General features: G+C 37.5%; 2 protein-coding genes across 3 annotated transcripts; both read left to right on the plus strand.

Annotated features, from left to right (window-relative positions):
• Positions 1-74: 74 nt before the first annotated feature.
• LOC137948478 (uncharacterized) lies at positions 75-8,416 on the plus strand. Its single transcript, XM_068794561.1, has 6 exons — positions 75-105; positions 193-375; positions 703-4,116; positions 7,928-7,950; positions 8,108-8,243; positions 8,310-8,416. Exons 1-6 carry the CDS (start codon positions 75-77, stop codon positions 8,414-8,416), a joined length of 3,894 nt encoding a protein of 1,297 aa, XP_068650662.1.
• Positions 6,591-14,410, plus strand: LOC137948146 (argininosuccinate synthase, chloroplastic-like). 2 transcript variants are annotated; one of them, XM_068794114.1, is made up of 12 exons: positions 6,591-6,913; positions 8,108-8,243; positions 8,352-8,551; positions 8,989-9,047; positions 9,824-9,905; positions 10,395-10,530; positions 12,298-12,346; positions 12,494-12,676; positions 12,841-12,915; positions 13,023-13,208; positions 13,311-13,399; positions 13,662-14,410. In XM_068794114.1, exons 3-12 carry the CDS (start codon positions 8,482-8,484, stop codon positions 14,212-14,214), a joined length of 1,482 nt encoding a protein of 493 aa, XP_068650215.1. In that variant the 5' UTR covers positions 6,591-6,913; positions 8,108-8,243; positions 8,352-8,481; the 3' UTR covers positions 14,215-14,410. The 2 variants fall into 2 exon arrangements, with proteins under 2 accessions (XP_068650215.1, XP_068650214.1); XM_068794113.1 differs by having other exon boundaries at positions 8,414-8,551.
• The last annotated feature ends 4,825 nt before the right edge of the window (positions 14,411-19,235 follow it).

Raw genomic sequence — 19,235 nt, forward strand, 5'->3', positions numbered from 1 at the left:
AGATTGTGTTGAATCACTCAGACTTTCTTCTTAGCTGAAATTGCAGGAGTTTGATAGCTCATATGGGCAATGAAATGGGGAATTCAAACGTCACCGGCGTGCCAGGTATCTTCTCTGCATTCTGTTAACTGAATCGATCTAGCTCAAACCTCAAGTTTGATGGTCTTATTGTTTCAATTTTTGCTGATTTAGAGCAAGATAGTCCCAGGTTTGGTGATGTAAACAAGCTAACAGAAGTTTCGAAGGATCCAATTGATGAAACTGTGCAAGAGGATCAGTTATTAGACCTAAACTTGGATCATAAGGCTCCGAAGGAGCCAAAAGCTGCTGAAGAAATTGATAATTCAATTCTGCAGCAGACATGTCAAGACAGAGGTGAGTGATTTCACCATGCAGTGAGGAAGTTTTTGGTTTTCACTCTCTCTATGAACTAAATTTTATGTTTTCATACCCCATTCTGTTGTTATTCACGATTATGTTGTCAGATAGATACCCGTAAAGAAAACTAAAATGTCACTACATATCCAGTCAATCATGATTTATGAATCCCATGTTTTATTCTAACCCATCAATCTGGACTCTCTGTTTGTGGTTTATCAAGTTTTTATCTCATAAACGCATCAGACCATGACTAGCTGATGGGTGTTCTGTGAACGATAAGTAAAATATCTAAGAAGTAATATGGAATGCTATCATTAACAGAAGAAGAGGAGAAGGAGATGACACCAGTGATGGTAAATGCGAGAGTCCAACCCATGGAACAGTCACCAACCAAATCAGAAGATTTGAAATCTAATGAACAGGAGGAAGCCCTGGTTATAGCTGCCCAGGTGGAGGATTCGATTCAACAGTTCGGAAGTGAAGAGTCGAATGCATGTTCTGACATCGAAGGGGAAGAAGATTCGGTGATGACAAATGAAGAAGAGACAGAACTGCAGGACAGTTTAGTTGCAGATTCATCCACAGGTCCGACAGAGAAAATACAATCTGGAGTTGACATGGTACAGATGTTGAACGGAGTTGCTGTTGAGTATGGTTCAAGCTCAGAATTTGATAAGAGCCAAAAAGATGAGCCAAATGATGAACCAGAGAAACATGAGCTAGAGTTCTCTGAAACAGTAATTCTGTTGCATAAAAAGGAGGGAGAACAAGATCAAACTGAGCATCCAAACGATTTTGATGCAGAAAACGAGTCAACAGAATTAGACTTGGATGAAGCGATGGAATCCTTCTATCTTGAAGCTATCGACTCCGAGATGAGAACGGAAGGCTTTGAAGCTAATAAGAAAGAAATTGAGATTCCACCTGAAACAGCACCTGATAGATATTATGAGAACGCAACAGTAAATCTTGAAGAAGAAAGTAAAGAGAACGGAGAACAGAGACTGGAAAGTTTACCTCAAAATGGAGAAGAGAAAGCAGTTGAGAAGAACGCGACGGAAATTAAGTCACCTGAAATCATAACTGAAGAATTAGAAGATGAAACAGTAATTCAGTTGACTAACAAGGAGGGTGAACGAGATCAAACTGAGCAGCCTATCGATTTTGATGCAGAAAACGAGTCTAGAGAGTTAGACTTGGATGAAGCTATCGACTCCAAGATGAGAACACTATGCTTCGAAGATACTGAGAAAGAAACTGAGATTCCACCTGAAACAGCACCTGATAGATATTATGAGAACGCAACAAAAAATCTTGAAGAAGACAGTAAAGAGAATGGAGAACAGAGACTGGAAAGTTTACCTCAAAACGGAGAAGAGAAAGAAGTTGAGAAGAACGCGACGGAAGTTAAGTCACCTGAAATCATAACCGAAGAATTAGAAGATGAAACAGTAATTCAGTTGACTAACAAGGAGGGTGAACGAGATCAAACTGAGCAGCCAATCGATTTTGATGCAGAAAACGAGTCAACAGAGTTAGACTTGGATGAAGCGATGGAGTCCTATCTTGAAGCTATCGACTCCGAGATGAGAACGGAAGGCTTTGAAGCTAATAAGAAAGAAATTGAGATTCCACCTGAAACAGCACCTGATAGATATTATGAGAACGCAACAGTAAATCTTGAAGAAGACAGTAAAGAGAATGGAGAACAGATACTGGGAAGTTTACCTCAAAATGGAGAAGAGAAAGAAGTTGAAAATAAAGCGACGGAAGTTAAGTCACCTGAAATCATAACTGAAGAATTAGAAGATGAAACAGTAATTCAGTTGACTAACAAGGAGGGTGAACGAGATCAAACTGCGCAGCCAATCGATTTTGATGCAGAAAACGAGTCAAGAGAGTTAGACTTGGATGAAGCTATTGAATCCTTCTATCTTGAAGCTATCGACTCCAAGATGAGAACAGTATGCTTCGACGCTACAGAGAAAGAAACTGAGATTCCACCTGAAACAGCACCTGATAGATATTATGAGAACGCAACAGTAAATCTTGAAGAAGACAGTAAAGAGAATGGAGAACAGATACTGGGAAGTTTACCTCAAAATGGAGAAGAAAAAGAAGTTGAAACGAAAGCGACAGAAGTTAAGTCACCTGAAATCATAACTGAAGAATTAGAAGATGAAACAGTAATTCAGTTGACTAACAAGGAGGGTGAACGAGATCAAACTGAGCAGCCTATCGATTTTGATGCCGTAAACAAGTCTAGAGAGTTAGACTTGGATGAAGCTATTGAATCCTTCTATCTTGAAGCTATGGACTCCAAGATGAGAACAGTATGCTTCGAAGCTACTGAGAAAGAAACTGAGATTCCACCTGAAACAGCACCTGATAGATATTATGAGAACGCAACAGTAAATTCTGAAGAAGACAGTAAAGAGAACGGAGAACAGATACTGGGAAGTTTACCTCAAAATGGAGAAGAAAAAGAAGTTGAAAAGAACGCGACGGAAGTTAAGTCACCTAAAATCATAACTGAAGAATTAGAAGATGAAAGTGACATGATTGAGTTATCTGGTTCAGTGACAGAGTTTGTAATTTTAGCTCCTGAAAAAATAAGGGATGTAACAGGAATTATCACGAATTTTCCAGAGCTCAAGGAGAGCGAAGGAGGGGAACTTCAAAGCTCTTTCTCGTCGCTTTCAGATTCAGCTGCAGATATAGATGCAGAGGTTTTGCAAGAAACACAAAATTCGGATACAGAGATTGAAGTCACAGAAGATACAGACGGATCAGCACCAGATTATCTGAACGAAGCTCAAAACGATAACTCTTCGGTTACTGAAGATCGGGAAAGAAAATCAGAGGAATTCATTTCAGCTTTTACTGATCTTATCATGGAGGAAGAAATTCTAGCCAATCCTCCTCTTCCTCCTCCTCTTCTGGAACTCTCTCAAGAACTTGAACAAAAGATCGTCGTTATGGAAACTGAAAAGTATGACAATCCGGAAAGATTTCTGTCCGATTTTCATGAGGAAAATCAAGGAGATACAGAAAATTTTGAACTTCATCGAGGACCAGACCGAGCGGAGGAATCTGAGCAAGCTGAGAATTGGAAAGACCAGTTTCTGGAGCCGGAAGCAAAGATTGATGTGACACAGAGCGTCAGTCACAGTAATTCAGTCATGGATACTGAGCAACCAGAAACAGAAGGAAGCTTAAATACTGAATCGAATGAAGAGAACTTAGAAACCGAAAGGATCAGCTTCGATTTCCAAAACCCAGTTCCAGAAACAAGATTTCCAGACGTCCAATCAACCAAAGCAAACTTTTTTTCGAGCCACATCTTCCCTCAGACCGTTGCCGTGAAAACTGAAACCTCCGGAGTAGAAGGAAGCCACCCTGACGAGGACGAACTGGTCACAAAGATCTCCATTGCAAAAACAGAAGTTCTAACTCCCAAAACAACAAAAGAGGAACGCCCGGAGGAGGCAGTCCTGAATGGGAAAAGCTCCTCCACGTCCAACGGTTCTGCAATCAAAAGAAGCGACGCGGTGAAGTCGAAACCACCACATCTGAAGGAAGACGACACTGTTGTCAGCTCGTTACAGAGGCACGAAACCGCTGCGATGAACAAGACCGTCGATGATGCATGGGAGTCTCCTGATAAGAAAAAGATCGTCGCCACTTCCCCAAGAGTGAGAAGGAAACAAAGTAAATCCTGTCTCTTCAGCAGCTGTATGTGCTGCACAACAGTGATCCAGTAGGATCTTTTTTTCAGCTTTCGTCTCCTAAAATTTGATGAACTCGTTCACAAATTTATTGGGTTTTCTATATTTTTCCGATTTGTGGGATGGATTGGATGAGGGTGCAGCAAGATTGCAGCATTTGTGCCTCTGATTGAATTGTCTCTTTCCTTTGGGTTTCCCATGATTTATAATTTTCCTTTTCCTTCTCTGGTCTATTACGTCTTTTTCTCTTTCGGGGGTAAGAATGCTCCATAATTGCCATTTTTGGGTTCTCAAGTCTGGATCCCGTCCCGTTAGTACACCCTAAGGTAAGTAAAAACGTGAATTCGAATTTATTTTCATTGAACGTGTGTCAAGGGTGGAAAATGAAAGTAAATGAACTATATAATTCACTCTCACTTCTCCCGCATAAAACGAGTTAAAGTGAAATCCAATGGTTCACCTCTGAATTCACTTTCACTCGCCTAAGGTCACTACTTGGCCTTGACCTTGGTATTGTTCTGGTTCTTCTCACTCGACCTCTTGTCGTTGCTCGGCCTAGCCCTCCCCTATTGTTATGCTACTTCCCTTTGATCTTGTTGATCACTCTCTCAAAATTGAACCTTGTTATGAATAATTTTATTTTTTGTAATTTTTTTTAATTTATATTACACTAAAATCTTTTTTATTTATAAAATATAATATTTATTTATTTATTATATTTATGATTTTTAATACGATATTAAATTACTAATTTAAGAGTGAAAATTAGAGATATTATAAAAGTAAGAATTTGGTAAAGTATCTAGACATTAAAAAAATAAATATTTTTGTGTAATTATTCTATATTTTATAATTCATTAAATTAGTAATTTTTAACTTGTAATTATTATATTAATTTAGACTAAACTAAAATTTATCTTATTTTACTAATAAAAATTTGTATTTAATTATTTATTATATTAATAATTTATTTTTACCACTACCCTAATAATACGCATAGGGGGGGTTAGTTCACGATGAAGTGGAATGAATTTCCCCCGCATTACTTAGTTTATCCCATTTATGACGTTAATCCAGAATGACTTGAATTGAAGTGAGATATCACCGTTTCATTCGCTCAAACAAAAACGGGGTAAAGTTATTTCCTCCACGCGCGACGCGCGCCTTGCTTCTTCCCCCTCCCCCCCCCCCCCCCCCCCCCCCCAATTCAGTTCTCGCTCTCGTCAGCTTCTCCAGACGCAGAGCCCCCTCGGCCTCCCTCTCTTCCCCCTCTCTCCGATTTTTTTCCTCCCTCTGCCCCCACCTCCGTCGCAGAGCACGGGAGGCTCTGTCGCAGAGCCCCTCGGTCTCCCTCTCTTTCCGCGCCCCTGTCGGCCTTCCTTCCTCCCTCTCTCGACCTCCGTCGCAGAGCACGGGAGGCCAGAGCCCCTCGGCCTCCTGACTTCTCTTCTCTCTCGGCCTCCCTATTTTCTCCCTCTCGGTGCATCGTCGGAGCGTCGCCTCCGTCGCCGTTGCCCGCTACCGTCGCCGTTGCCAAGATCGCCGCAGAGGAAGACGAAGACGATATTTAATTTTTCCTAAGTTTAGGAAAAATTAAACATCGTCATTGGTTTAATTATCCAATGAATTAAACCATTAGTTTTTCATTTTTTGTTAATATATTATTAATTAATAATATTTAAAATGTATATTATGTTATTGATAAATTAATATATTTATTTATTTATTATGTATTTATTTATTTATATTAAAATAATGATTTTTAATGTTAAACTATATCTTATGTTATTACAGAATAATTTATTTATTTATTATATTCACTTATGTTATTTTTAACTTTTTTATTTATTTTAAATAATTTATTCTAGTCACACATAATTAGTATATTAATTTATAATAAACTATAATCATTAATTGGTTTAATTATCCAATTGTTATAATTAATTAAACCATAATTATTATTTTAATTTATAATAAATTATAATAATTAAGTAATATAATATAATTTTGTATTAATTAAGATATTAATATATTCTAATACTACACGTTAAATCACTTATAAGTGTAGTAACCACGTTTATTTTTGTTAATTATATGTTTAGGTATATGTTCTATTTAAGTATATTATAAAATGTTACTTATTCTTTTTTTTATATCATATTTTTCATTTGGGGCACTAACACTGGAATCTGTTTTCCAGCCACTTGAACTCATCTATACTAACACCTAAACATTAATTGAAGTGGAAACAATTCATCTCACTTAAATTCAATTTTCTACTTTATTTCCACTTCATTGTAGACTAACCCCCCATAACATATTTTTACTGTTCATCTCATCTGTACACTACCCTGGTAGTACGGGTTTAGGGAAAAGAGGGCAAAACGTATGTGACGGGGGAAAGGGAAATACAGATGTATTTCACTTCCCCCGTTACCGGGCACAAAACGATGGTAAGTGAATTCAGAGGGTCGAGCTCTACCATAAAAAAATTTCTCCCTCTCTCGCTAGCGACGTTCGGTGATTTCGATCGCCCTGCGACCTTGTCTCCGGCGCTCGACTCCCTTCCTCTCGCCGTCCCAGCACCGACGACTTTCGGCGACATCTCTCCCCTCTCTGCAACCTCTCCTACTCCTCCCTCGCTCGCGACCGTCGGCGATTTCAATCGCCCCCTCTGCGACCTCTTCCCGGCGTTTGATTCTCTTCCTCTCGCCGTCCCAGCACCGACGACCTCGCCGTCCCCAGCACCGACGACCGTCGCCGACTTCTCTCCCCTCTCTGCAACCTCTCCGGCTCGATTCGAGGTATTTATGAAGTTATTTGCATCTGTTTTTTCTGTTTTTTTTCTTTTTTTTTTTTGTCTATCTTGAAGTGTTGGAGTTTTCTCTGAGACATCTCGCATCAGAAATATTTCGTTCGACAGAGAATGCTTTATTCCTTAACTATTTTCTGCCCTTTCCTGTCTTAGTTGGAGCTTTCAATTTCTCTTAAAACATTGAAACTATTGCGTGTGTTGAATTTCTAGATTTCCCAATAGAATTTTTTACAGGTTTTGATTAAGTAAAGGCCGAGACCATTTGGCAAACCCTTCCAATGTGAGAGTGTGCCAGCTTGCCTATTCTGTGGAATGGAAAAAAGACTGGGAGTGCTTCTTCTTTGGGCATTTCTGGTCCTTGGGAGGAAGATCATCAAGCTTTTTATGTATTTTAATTTATACCTATAGAACTGTCATTGAGGGCCCCGCTCAGCTTCTGGGTCTTTTTTATTGTGGTACTAGTATATGCAGATTTTGTCAGGCATTTGAGGCATTTTAGTTTTTCTTTGTAATGTACTTATTTTCACATCATGTTCTTATCTCCATTTTTGTGACTAAGGGGTGATTACTTTCAACTTGTTCTTGATATTCTAAGAATTAGTACTAAGATTTGCACATGAAGACATTTAGCTTGCATTATGAATAAATGTCTTCAGCAAGATCACATTTACTCATTTCCTCTTTGTGAAGGCCCTTATCCATCTGTTAGGCATTCATTTCCTCTTTGTGAAGGCCCTTATCCATCTGATAGGTTTATTTTTTTAATCTCTCAAAGTAAAGACTTTATATTTGTTGCACATCAGTATGTGTCTCTCTTAAATTCTTTTACCGCATCATAGGTTTCTTATATTTGATTGCATAAGAAATGGTAGCTTTAAAGAGCATCTTCAAGGTATCTTTAGAAACTTATCCAAGTGCTTTTACTTTTGGGGATTCAATAAAAAATAATTTGACATCGTAAGATCTGCATAGATCCACTTAAGACTCCTTTGAATTGGCATAGCTGCTGATGTTGCAGCTGCTGTGGTAGGTTGTGCAGCATGAGTTTGTATCCTGAGATGTGTGAAGTTTCTGGCTCTTTCATAAGCTCTATGTTTGATGTCTTGGTAGGAATACGTGCAGGACTCTTGTGACCCTCCAATCCTTATGATTTTGTTCTAATGAAATCTACCATATGCTTCAGGCTTTCGCCCTTTTCCAAATTGCCCGTCCTCCGCATTATTCTGTAGAAACTGAACATCTGCTTTCTCAGTTAGTGCTGGCTGTTGCTGGTTGTTCCGCTCTTCCGGTTTCTTCTCTTCTCCTCGCTGCGAGTACTGGTGAGATTGATCTTCTCTTTCTACCCGAAAATAGCTTACTTTTTTCGCATTTTTTTATCTCTTAAGTCAAAAATCCATTCTCCAATATTTTCTTCTCTGTCACTGAAGAAGCGCTTTACGACTCTGGGAATTTAGCACCTGCTGACACTCATTCCGTTATCTCTAATCAGTAAGGGATTTCTGGGAACCCTAAATAGTCCGCCTCAGAGGCCCTAGTTGAAAAAAAGAGAGTTTTTGCATGGCTCAGCTACACGCCATTTCCTCGTGCTCATATGCAAAGCTCTCATATTGTGACTCTGCAGGACCAGGTAAACTCTTTTCTTCCATGGGGCTCGTTCGTTTAGCTGATCCTGCATTCATGGGGGATTACTTTGATGATGACGATGGTCATTTGTTTATTCATTTTACACTTTATGTGGGCGTTGTATTCTTGACTGTTAGCAGTTAAGCTTTTTCAGCGACATCGTTTTATATTTGTTCCTTGCACTTTGAGTTGCATGTCGGAATGCGAAGTCTTCACATAGCCCGGTCTTCTTATTTTTGTGTCAGTACCGTGGAAATCATTTTTTTAATTAAATATGTACCTTTTGTAATCGATCTGAGACAAATGGAGGGTTATATGCGATGAAAATAGAAGCACGATAGAAATCATTGAAATTTGACTGCGGAATATATGACAATACAAAAGCTTGTAGACTTAGTTTTCTTATCCTGACAAGTAATTTTTTTTTTTTGGCTGAATCAGGCGCTCCATTGCCTCATGGTAAACGTCAGCGTCCTGCAAGGTTGTGTTTGTATCAGGAGGTATACACAGCTTTCCGTTATTTTTGTTTTATTTAGGATATTGACTGGGACGAATTAGAGGTGACACTGAAGTAGATGATGAACCCAGTTCGCATGAGTCATATACCTGAAGAACTGCTCCTGTTGCATCAGGGCCATTATCTGGTTGTGCTACCTTAGCATGAGTCATGTACCTGAAAAATTGCTCTTGTTTGCATTGGGTCCATCATCTGGTTCTTCTTCCTCTGGAACTTGACTCACAACTAGTTTGTTCATTCTGGAGAAGCAAAATCATCTATGTTTTTGCCTGTATGAGAAGCTCGTGTGACCTCTTTGGAAATTGGCTAGTTCCTTAGGAGACAGCTTACCAGTTAGATGTTTGCTGGGTCCATCTTTTCCGATCATCTGGATACCCTTGTGGAATTTCTTACTAACAATTTTTGGCTTTGACAACCTCTGTTGTTGCAACTGCAGTCTATTCTTGCTTTCTGATCATTGTTATGTCCTTCTTTCATGATGATTAAATGAAGGGAACTTGCATCCAGTGACAAACTGGCTTTCTGGAAGATTTTTTTTATCTTAAAACAACTAATCCTACTAGTTTGGTTGCTCAGTTGAGAAATGGTGTTTGCTTCTTATCTCTTTGATTAGATCCGAATGAAACAAAACACTGTATCTCTAGAAGCTAGTCCTTGTTTCGCTGCTCTGATGAGTACTACTATTTGCTTGAGACCTCTTTGATTCGAAATTTATGCATACTTATGTGCTTATCTAATGTATCCATTTAATCCTTCTAGTTAGGGGCAAAGTTTGGTGGACTCCATGGTAATGCAATTGTTCATCAAACTGTGAGTTGCAACAATGTCAAATATTATCGAGGTATCGTGCAGAAGTGGTTTCTATTATTCAAAATTTCATTATTTCTAAAAACAGATATTTCTATGTAATAGAGATTTGGTTTATGTTGGACTTGATTAGAACAGTTAGGTATCAAGAGTTTATCATGCATTTCTTCACAATGCATCGAGGGATTGAATGAATTTGGATATATAACATGTGCTATGAAAGAAGCATCACCAGAACTACTTTTTTGGCCGATACTCTGAAAAAAAAAAAAAAAGAAGAAAGTAGCCAGTACTGATTGGCAGTTACATCTGTTAACAGAGGCCCTTCATGTTTTAATATGGAAAAAGGGCTCTGAGTACTCTGCATGAGATACCTTTCTTTACTCAGTTTTGTGATTTCTAGATCCAGACATGTCTTGTGAAGTTCATATCACATGTTTTTGTCTCTAGTTGTTGGTTCCTTTGTATATATTTTATCTGCTGTGATTTATCAAGATCTAATACTCCTGTTACCATTTTGCAGTTATCCAGGCAGTTTTGGCGGAGAAAGAGAATGAGATATCTGGATTTCCCAACAGTGGCCTTCGAGGGAAATTGAATAAAGTAGTTCTAGCTTATAGCGGTGGCTTAGATACCTCAGTTATTGTGCCATGGCTGAAGTATGTGTACTGTCATTACACATGACTATTAACTTTGTGAAAAAAAAAAGTAAATTAAAAAAGTTTCTAGAAAAAAGTTTACTGAGTTGGCTCTATTTTGCAAGTCAGAGCTCAAAAACTGGATTGGATCTGAAAGTGTTGAGAGACATCTTTGTGAAGCACTTCAGTTAAAAAATGTATGTTTCTAAGAAAACAGTATGAATTAAAATCAATTGATTTTTAACAGAATTATGAAAAACTTACTGGTTTCACAATGGGAAAATGTAGGAAAGAAGAAAGAAAAAATGGTTTGAAAAACCATTATGACTAATTCAAAATGGTTTGGAACTGTACTGAGGCTGATTCAACAGTCCGAATTTTTTGCTTGTCCTACATATTTTTTTTTTAAATGAAAGTAGACATCAATAAATTGGAAAGCATCTTGGTTTTTCCTGTTCCAGAATTATGTTGTTACCATTTTTCATTAAAGGGATGTATGTTCCCCTCTCGAGTTCACAAAAAGTAAGGGGCTAAGCTAGTTCCTTCGCTCCTAGAACTTGGTTATGTTATTAGGAGTTTCATCAAACACTAGTGGTGAATTTAGTTTTGTTACTGAATTTATAAGCAAGCAAAAGTTTTGTTACTGGGAATAGTCCCACGTAGAGAAGAGTTACAAAAAAAATTGATTTATAAGGTTGAGCAATAGGCCTCCTAAGTCGTTAATCATTTTGGGATGGAACCAGACTCGATCTTAACAAGTTCTTTAAATTGTTATCTATTGAATTTCTAGAAAAGAGAAAAACTTCTTTGACTTAATGTAATATGAGTAGATGAGTCCCTATTTATAATAGAGGAAAGTAGTAGAGTCCAATTATAATTAAACTACTTTTGTCTCAATTACACCTAAAGTCTAACACTTAAAGATAAGTCTTAGCAAAATTAAACAACTGAACATAAATGAAAGACTAATATAAGTAAAACACTTTAAATTGACTCTTCTGTGAGACCACTTCAGTGAGATTCATGTAAGACTCCACCATATTAATTCTGGCTATGTGAGACTTCTTACTATGAGAGTCATGTAAGAGTCTTCTGTATCTTCTCTTCAACATTATCAATTTGATGTCTTGCTTTTAGACATTGAACTTACAAGGTGCTTTTCCAGATTGGTAGATTATGTACTCTCATTTCTATGATTTTCTCTACTCTGCCTTGGGGCCTGAAGGAAATGGGAAGAAAAGCAGTGTGTTAGCAACAGGGGGATTAGAGGAGAGTATTGGGTTTCTAAGACCTACACCTGATGTCACTCCTATCCTTAAGATTTGGCTCAATTGCAATCACATCTTAGTAATTTTTTTATGATGAGTAGTATGTTCTGGTTTATAGATATGACACTGATCTTTACAACCTTTGCTCTTGTTAAAACCTTGACAATAAATGCTTACCCCATAATTTTGTATTCTAGAGGTTAATTTGTCCTGTCAAGGTAGAAAACTGTTTATTGTGCTCTAAGGGGTGGGGAAGGATTGCACTAAGTATCTTTCTAGATCTGTATTATACAGGTAATAGAGTCATATTTGAAAAGTATTTTGCATTTGCTTAAAAAAATCTGCTTTTACATTTGGTTTATAAAAAATCTTGTTTTATATTTTATTTTCTCTAAGAAGTTTCTGTGTCTTTGGAATATTATCATTTTCTGCATCAAATATTTAGTGCTAACTCTCTTCTTGGCTGATGTGTGCGAATATTTCATAGGAATCTTGTTCTAACTTGTTTTGGTTGATGCAGAGAGAACTATGGCTGTGATGTTGTTTGCTTTACAGCTGATGTTGGCCAAGTATGACAATTAAATGCAGACACCTCATAAGTTTCTAATATATCTCCTTCTTAAACAAAGTTTTTCCAGTCTCATTTTCTAGTTCTCTTTCCTTTTCTTGGTTTTGTTAATCATGCTAATACTTTGTTTCTAATTTAATGCTTGAAGGGCATCAAGGAATTGGAAGGTCTTGAAGCCAAGGCAAAAGATAGCGGTGCAAGTCAGTTGGTTGTAAAAGATTTGAAGGAGGAGTTTGTCAGAGATTACATTTACCCTTGCTTGCGAGCTGGTGCAATCTATGAAAGAAAGTACTTGCTTGGGACTTCAATGGCTCGCCCTGTTATTGCTAAGGTTCTGATTTGTATTGTATTAGCCCCTACTCTCTCTTTCTTTCTCTCTCTCTCTCTCTCTCTCTCATGCTTGTGGAATTTTTTAATAAGCCCTTGTCTTTCAACATCATTTACTCTTGAAATTGTGAATATGGTGCTGAAGACCAATTATCTTTCAAATTGTAGGCAATGGTTGATGTTGCCAAAGAAGTTGGAGCAGATGCAGTAGCACATGGATGCACAGGGAAAGGAAATGATCAGGTATTTGCATTTGCTTCCATGTGGTGGTATTTACCAATTTAATTATCTAAGAAAACATGATGAGTTTTACTTTAACACTGCTGATTGCTGTTATCTTTATCCTGTAGGTTCGCTTTGAGCTCACCTTCTTTGCCCTGAACCCTGAACTTAGTGTTGTAGCACCCTGGAGGGAATGGGAGATTAAAGGCCGAGAAGATGCTATTGAATATGCAAAGAAACATGATATCCCAGTTCCTGTGACAAAGAAATCCATCTACAGCAGAGACCGGAATTTGTGGCACCTTAGTCATGAGGTGTTTGCATGAAATGTCAATTTCTTCTTCTACCTTGTATGTATAATAGTTTTGTACTTTTTCCTAACCAGGTGGGTAATATGCTTTTTATTGACCTCAAAGGGAGACATCTTGGAAGATCCTGCAAATGAACCCAAGAAAGACATGTACATGATGTCTGTGGATCCTGAAGATGCTCCTAACGAACCAGAGTAAGTAGCTAATATTAATTTTAGCCAAATTAACATTTATGATCATATGCTTTCTCTATGATTATAGTAGGTTATTACAAGGACGACCTAGTTTTCAAACACCAGGTCTACAATACTTTACCTTGTATGGAAAGCATTAGTATTTGCTTTGTAAATGTAGGTACTGTGTGGACCCTGACATGCTGATTCAGGCTACACTTCCTGGAGAAATATTTGTTTTTTCCAATTTGTCATAAATGTCTTGGAAATTCTTTTTACGCAGGTATGTGGAGATTGGAATAGTTTCTGGGCTTCCTGTTACTGTCAATGGGAAGGAGCTGTCTCCAGCAGGTCTTCTCTCAGAACTCAATGAAATTGGAGGAAAGCATGGAATTGGTCGTATCGACATGGTTGAAAACCGACTTGTTGGGATGAAGAGCCGTGGTGTCTATGAAACTCCCGGGGGAACGATCCTCTTCTCAGCTGTCCGTGAACTTGAATCATTGACCCTTGAACGTGAAACTATGCAAGTTAAAGACTCACTAGCCCTGAAGTATGCTGAACTAGTCTATGCTGGCAGGTGGTTTGATCCTCTTCGGGAATCCATGGATGCATTCATGGAGAAAATTACAGAAACAACCACAGGATCTGTAACTCTAAAATTGTACAAGGGCTCTGTTACTGTTGTCGGACGGAAGAGTCCTTTTAGCTTATACAGGCAAGATATTTCTTCTTTCGAGAGCGGGCAGATCTATGACCAGGCTGATGCTGCTGGATTCATTCGACTCTATGGACTTCCAATGAGAGTCCGTGCCATGATGGAGAAGGGGATTTGATAAATTCTTGTAGTAAGTATCAGATACATAACTCTTTAGCAGCTTCGTAGAATTTCCTCTTCTCTTTATTAGATGTGTTTAGTGAATGGCTCCCTGATACTGATTTGGACGAGTATGTGAGTTCAGCACAATCATATAGACAAAGTTATTAGTGACGATGGTAGCTCATTTGGCAAAGATGTGAGTTCAGCTCAAGCAATCCTCAAGAATAGAAGTTTTGTAGCAAATCATTGAGGAGAAAGTGGAGCCTATCAATTTTCTCAATCTCCAACCACACAACACTAGAGAGATGAAGCAATAAAATTGATAATATTGTCTCGTTGCAATCAGCCACTTCAAAATGCCATAGACGTGAAAAGGCAGTCAATTCCCTTAGAGAAGGTTCAAATAGTGGACAATCCTTGATTGAGAAAAATATTTCCAAACAGGTGATATTTTGAAATCCCTTCCCTAATTACTTGAGATTTGGACAGTCAATAACACGTAAATTTGAAAGTGTTGTAGGAATACCTTTTGGCAAGGACAACAACTTATCACAATTTTGAAATTTCAATTCTGGCTGAAGTAACCCTTTTGCAGTCGTTTGACCCCTCGAAGACCAGAAATCTTCAAAGAGGAAAGTGAGGTTAAATAACACAAAGACTTCAACATTATCATCTCATTGCAATGCCCAACATTTGAATCTTGTCCGGTCAAGTTATTTGCATTTTTGAATTTTTTCATATCCATAAACTCACAATGTTTTCAAGATGAGGGGTTTGACAAGAAGGCCTTTTTTTTAATTTTGGATAGTTTTGAACTTCAAGTTCAATGAGATGTGGAAAATCACATTTTTTCACTTCAAATGGCCCCTCTAAATTTGGCATGTGCTTCAACTCCGATATTTGTAATAATGAAAATGTTTCGGTGCCAAAAAAATTCCTGACCTACATACTTTAGTTAATCCATTCATTTTATAGTAAAAAACTTAAGGGAGGGCAATTGACCAAGTGGTGCAAGCAATTTGCACTTTCTGCGATCAACAAGTTGTATCTCCACCAAGTTTGAAAATAATGGGTTGCTCATCCACCTTGGAAATGTGAAGCTACCGTAGTTCACAATTGTTAGGCGCCTAAGCTTAGCAAGAGGAGGTTCAAGAGCTTCAAGTACTTCTACCTCACTATTTTCATCCTTTTAAGTGAGAAGAACCAAGCTAACTCCATTCCAATCCTAATATGCCAAGTTGATGTTTCTTCTTTAAATTAGTTTCCCTTGCCTCTTTCACACTTTCTACATTCTCAAGGTTGGTTATGCGAACTTGGTGAAGGTTCTCCAAGACGTTTAACTGCTCTATTTTATGCTTTTTTTGTGATAAGAGTAAATTTTCAGTTGTTCAATACGAGTAAACCTTTCAATACTTGCTAGCAATGAAACCTTTAAGAGCCCTTTGTGCATGTAAAAAATTTGTAGATTGATTAGATTATTCATCTCTTTTGGTAGTTCTGATAATTTATCACAATTTGAAAGATCTAGTGATTGAAGATTGCACAAACTTTAAATGGAATCTGGTAGTTTTTGTATGTCTGTTTTGCATAGTTTAATCCTATAGAGATTATTTAGGCTGCTAATGCTTATTGGTAACTCAACAAATTCCTTGAAACTTGAAAGGTCTATATCTTGTGACTTCTCCAATTTACATAAAGAATCTGGAAGCATCTGTAATCTGTTTGTGGACAATAAGAGATGTCATAGATTAATGAGGCTTCTAAGGCCTCCTAGTAACTCAACAAAATAGCGGCAATGATTTAAATTCATTGTTTGCAAATTATAGAGGCTGCAAATGGAATAAGGTAGGCTTTCTATACCGGAGGATTGGAGATCAAAATATCGTAGATGTTTCAAATTTCGAATTAACTTTGGAATTTCCCGCATAAAAAATCCAGATAGAATTAGAACACGCAAGCATTCAAAACTGTGGACTAATTCAATACCTCATTATTGCGCTCATTTGCTATTGATAGTGTGTGTAAGTTCTTGGTTTTGACCAATTTGTTCAATAGTATTTGGTTCACGACTTCACATGTCAGTGAATATGTCTAGTCTCTTATGTTGGCCATTTCGTCCCAATCTATCTCCCCTTGGATTCTGAAAAAAAAAAAATTCCCCAAGATCTCAGTAAGGTCAGAAATAAGGTAATGCATAATATAGTAACTGTCCTTATAAGGTTTATCGTCAAGATTTTGAGAAAAAATATCTGGCAACTGAATTGTCAATCATTTGCAATATCTTCCATCTGGTCACTTTTATTAGCCTCAATAAAACCATATGCCATCCATAAACGGATGATTTTATGTGAAACAATGTTTTAGAATTGGATTCAAACAGAGATAGCAGATCATCAATGCAGGGAGTAGATGATCCTTGGATTTTTGTAAGTCCCAAATTTCACTTTCTAATAATCTCTCCCATTTATCAACTTTAACCGTACCTAACAATCCACCGAGTAGGTTTGCTGCCGATGGTAAACCCTTGCACTTTCTGATAACTTCCACCTTTTTCTTTTCCAAGTTAGGATGCCCCTCAGCCTTATAACTACAACCAAACATTTTTTCTTTAACTATAGTCGAACAATCATCATTTGATAAAACTTTTAGTTTGTAGATGGCTTGTGTGCTCGTGTTCCTTGAGGTATCTTCACTCGCATTGTTGAAATAATTTTACTTCTTTTTTAAACAAATCTTAAAGGGGCCAAAAGAGTCTCCCAATCATCAGAGTTCTCTGTCCACACATCATCTAGCACCAATAACAACTTTTTATCTTTTGCCAACTCTTGGAGGTGGCATTGCATCCGATCCAAAACTCTTAACTTGTATTTAACATTTGCTATAGCTTCAATCATAGTTCTAGTCACTCTTACACAATCAACTTTATGAGACACATAAGCCCAGACTTTTAAATCGAATTGGGTAGAATCATTATACACCAACTTAGCAACGGTTATTTTATCGATGCCTCCCATACCAACAATCGTAGTTAAATTACTTCTAGAGAAGATTCTTTTGATTTTAGTAAAGATTTTATATTCTCCTTATCACTCTCACGTCCAAAGATGTCATTTGCATTTACAAAAGAAGTAGTTTCTCTTCTTTTTCCAATATCTTTAAGTGTACTTCCACCAATACTATCTCTCAAATTAAGGGCATTACTGTATTCAACAATTTCTTCCCATTTCTCCAACACCTCATTTATCTTGGATGAAATTTGATAATTAAAAAAACAATTTCCTACTACACTGAATACTTTGTCTAGTTTTAGTGAAGAAAATAAGGTTTGTACCTATTCTCTATCGGATTTATTTCTCTTCTCCAGTTGCATTTGACTAAGTTTTGTAGTTCATCTCATCAACAATGTCCTCTGTATCTTAAGCAAACCCCCTAAGGTCGTCCACCCAAAATTCCACAATTTATCAACGACCGAAAAAAAATCGTTTTTAGGTTGGATCATTTGTTCAAGTCCCTCAAAATGACTATCACTTTAAATTGCAACTTCGTCGAAGAAATTGCTCGTTTGCCTTGTGCTTATCCATATTGCTCAGGGAGCTAAAAAGCAAGTTTCCACCAATACTTGAACGACGTAGTTTCCCATTATATAGGTGAACAGTCTCGATCAGAACAACTTTGACGAGTTCCAAAGCGGGTCATTACTTGATCAAATATTTGTAGATGACGAACTGGATGTCGTTCCAGCAAAATTGTACAACGAGCGGTCCATCTCCGAGTCTTACAATTTATAAATGAAAAACAAGTAAATAGTGAAGGTGAATGGAATATTTGATATCATCTTCTTTTCCAGTTTAAATAATAGAAGGATAGAAAACTTCAATCGGAGAAACTGCTTCTCCTTGGATCTACAAATAGGGAGGGGCATCCTCTTCCTTTCCCACCCTAGTGCCTTTTTTTTTTTTTTCGGCAAATGAATCCCCTACTCTCCTTGGCATCCCATGACGGTTTACTACAATTGATAAATCCCATGATGGTTTTCACTTCGAACACTCTCACCATGATCGCCACCATCTGGTTTACTACAATTAATGGATCCTAAATTCTTCCACCTATTGAGCTAGTTAATAATTTGGTATTTCTCTTCGTCTAGTTTCTACACCAAAATTGAAAATGGAAGGGAGGCCAAGATATGGAACTATGCATTCGAAAGGGCGGAGAAGGTTGCAGGGTTAACCAGAGGGAGCATCTGCGCTACTGTTCTGATAGAGACCCTCTCGGTACAAATTGAGAGACCATTCTGTTGGATTGAACTGTGGGAGATGGGATTGTCTTCAGCTATGCAAATATTGTTTTTTGTTATTAATCATGAAAATATTAAATAATAAAAAATTAATTATTCCTATATTTTTCCAATAATTAGTTTTCATATTTGTTGTAAGTTAGCGAGATTAATGTGAGAAGTTGGGATTAATTTTTTAATTATTTTAATTAACAGTCTCAAATGTTAAAAATTTGATAAAAATCGAATTCACATTTTCAACCTGGAATTTTTAAAATAAAATTTATTGAAAAATAATTTTCTCTTATCAGTCTAATTCCATAATGACGGAAGCAAGCACATAACACTGGTTATAAGCCTCGTGTAATCTGAACGCGTACGAGGAGAACTGGAAACCGATGCAGGCTGGCGATTGTGGTCAAAATTCTAGGCGTCAATGGCGATTTTAAGAACATCTGGAAGGGCTTGAATAAAGGTCAGAGTAAGACAAAACCTACAGATTCAGAAGCATTCAGTCGGTGAAATGGACCAAGCTGTCTCTCCAGGTCATTTATTTCCAGTGGCTTCATTTCGCAGGGACGTGATGCATCCCATATCCAGCTATGTCTATTAAATTTTACGATATGAAATTTCGAATCGATAAGGAGGCCTCGCTGTGCCAGCATTTGCTCTTAATGCGAGGCTGGTTGCAGACGGGTGGTTGCGCTTCACCATGACCAGAAAAAGCTCAAAAACAACACATCATTCACTATCAATAGAAG

Source organism: Aristolochia californica, unplaced genomic scaffold, assembly GCF_029961685.1.
Source record: "Aristolochia californica isolate CCGP_79_NKW_82.1479 unplaced genomic scaffold, dmAriCali1.0.hap1 SCAF_13, whole genome shotgun sequence".
NCBI lineage: Eukaryota > Viridiplantae > Streptophyta > Magnoliopsida > Piperales > Aristolochiaceae > Aristolochia > Aristolochia californica.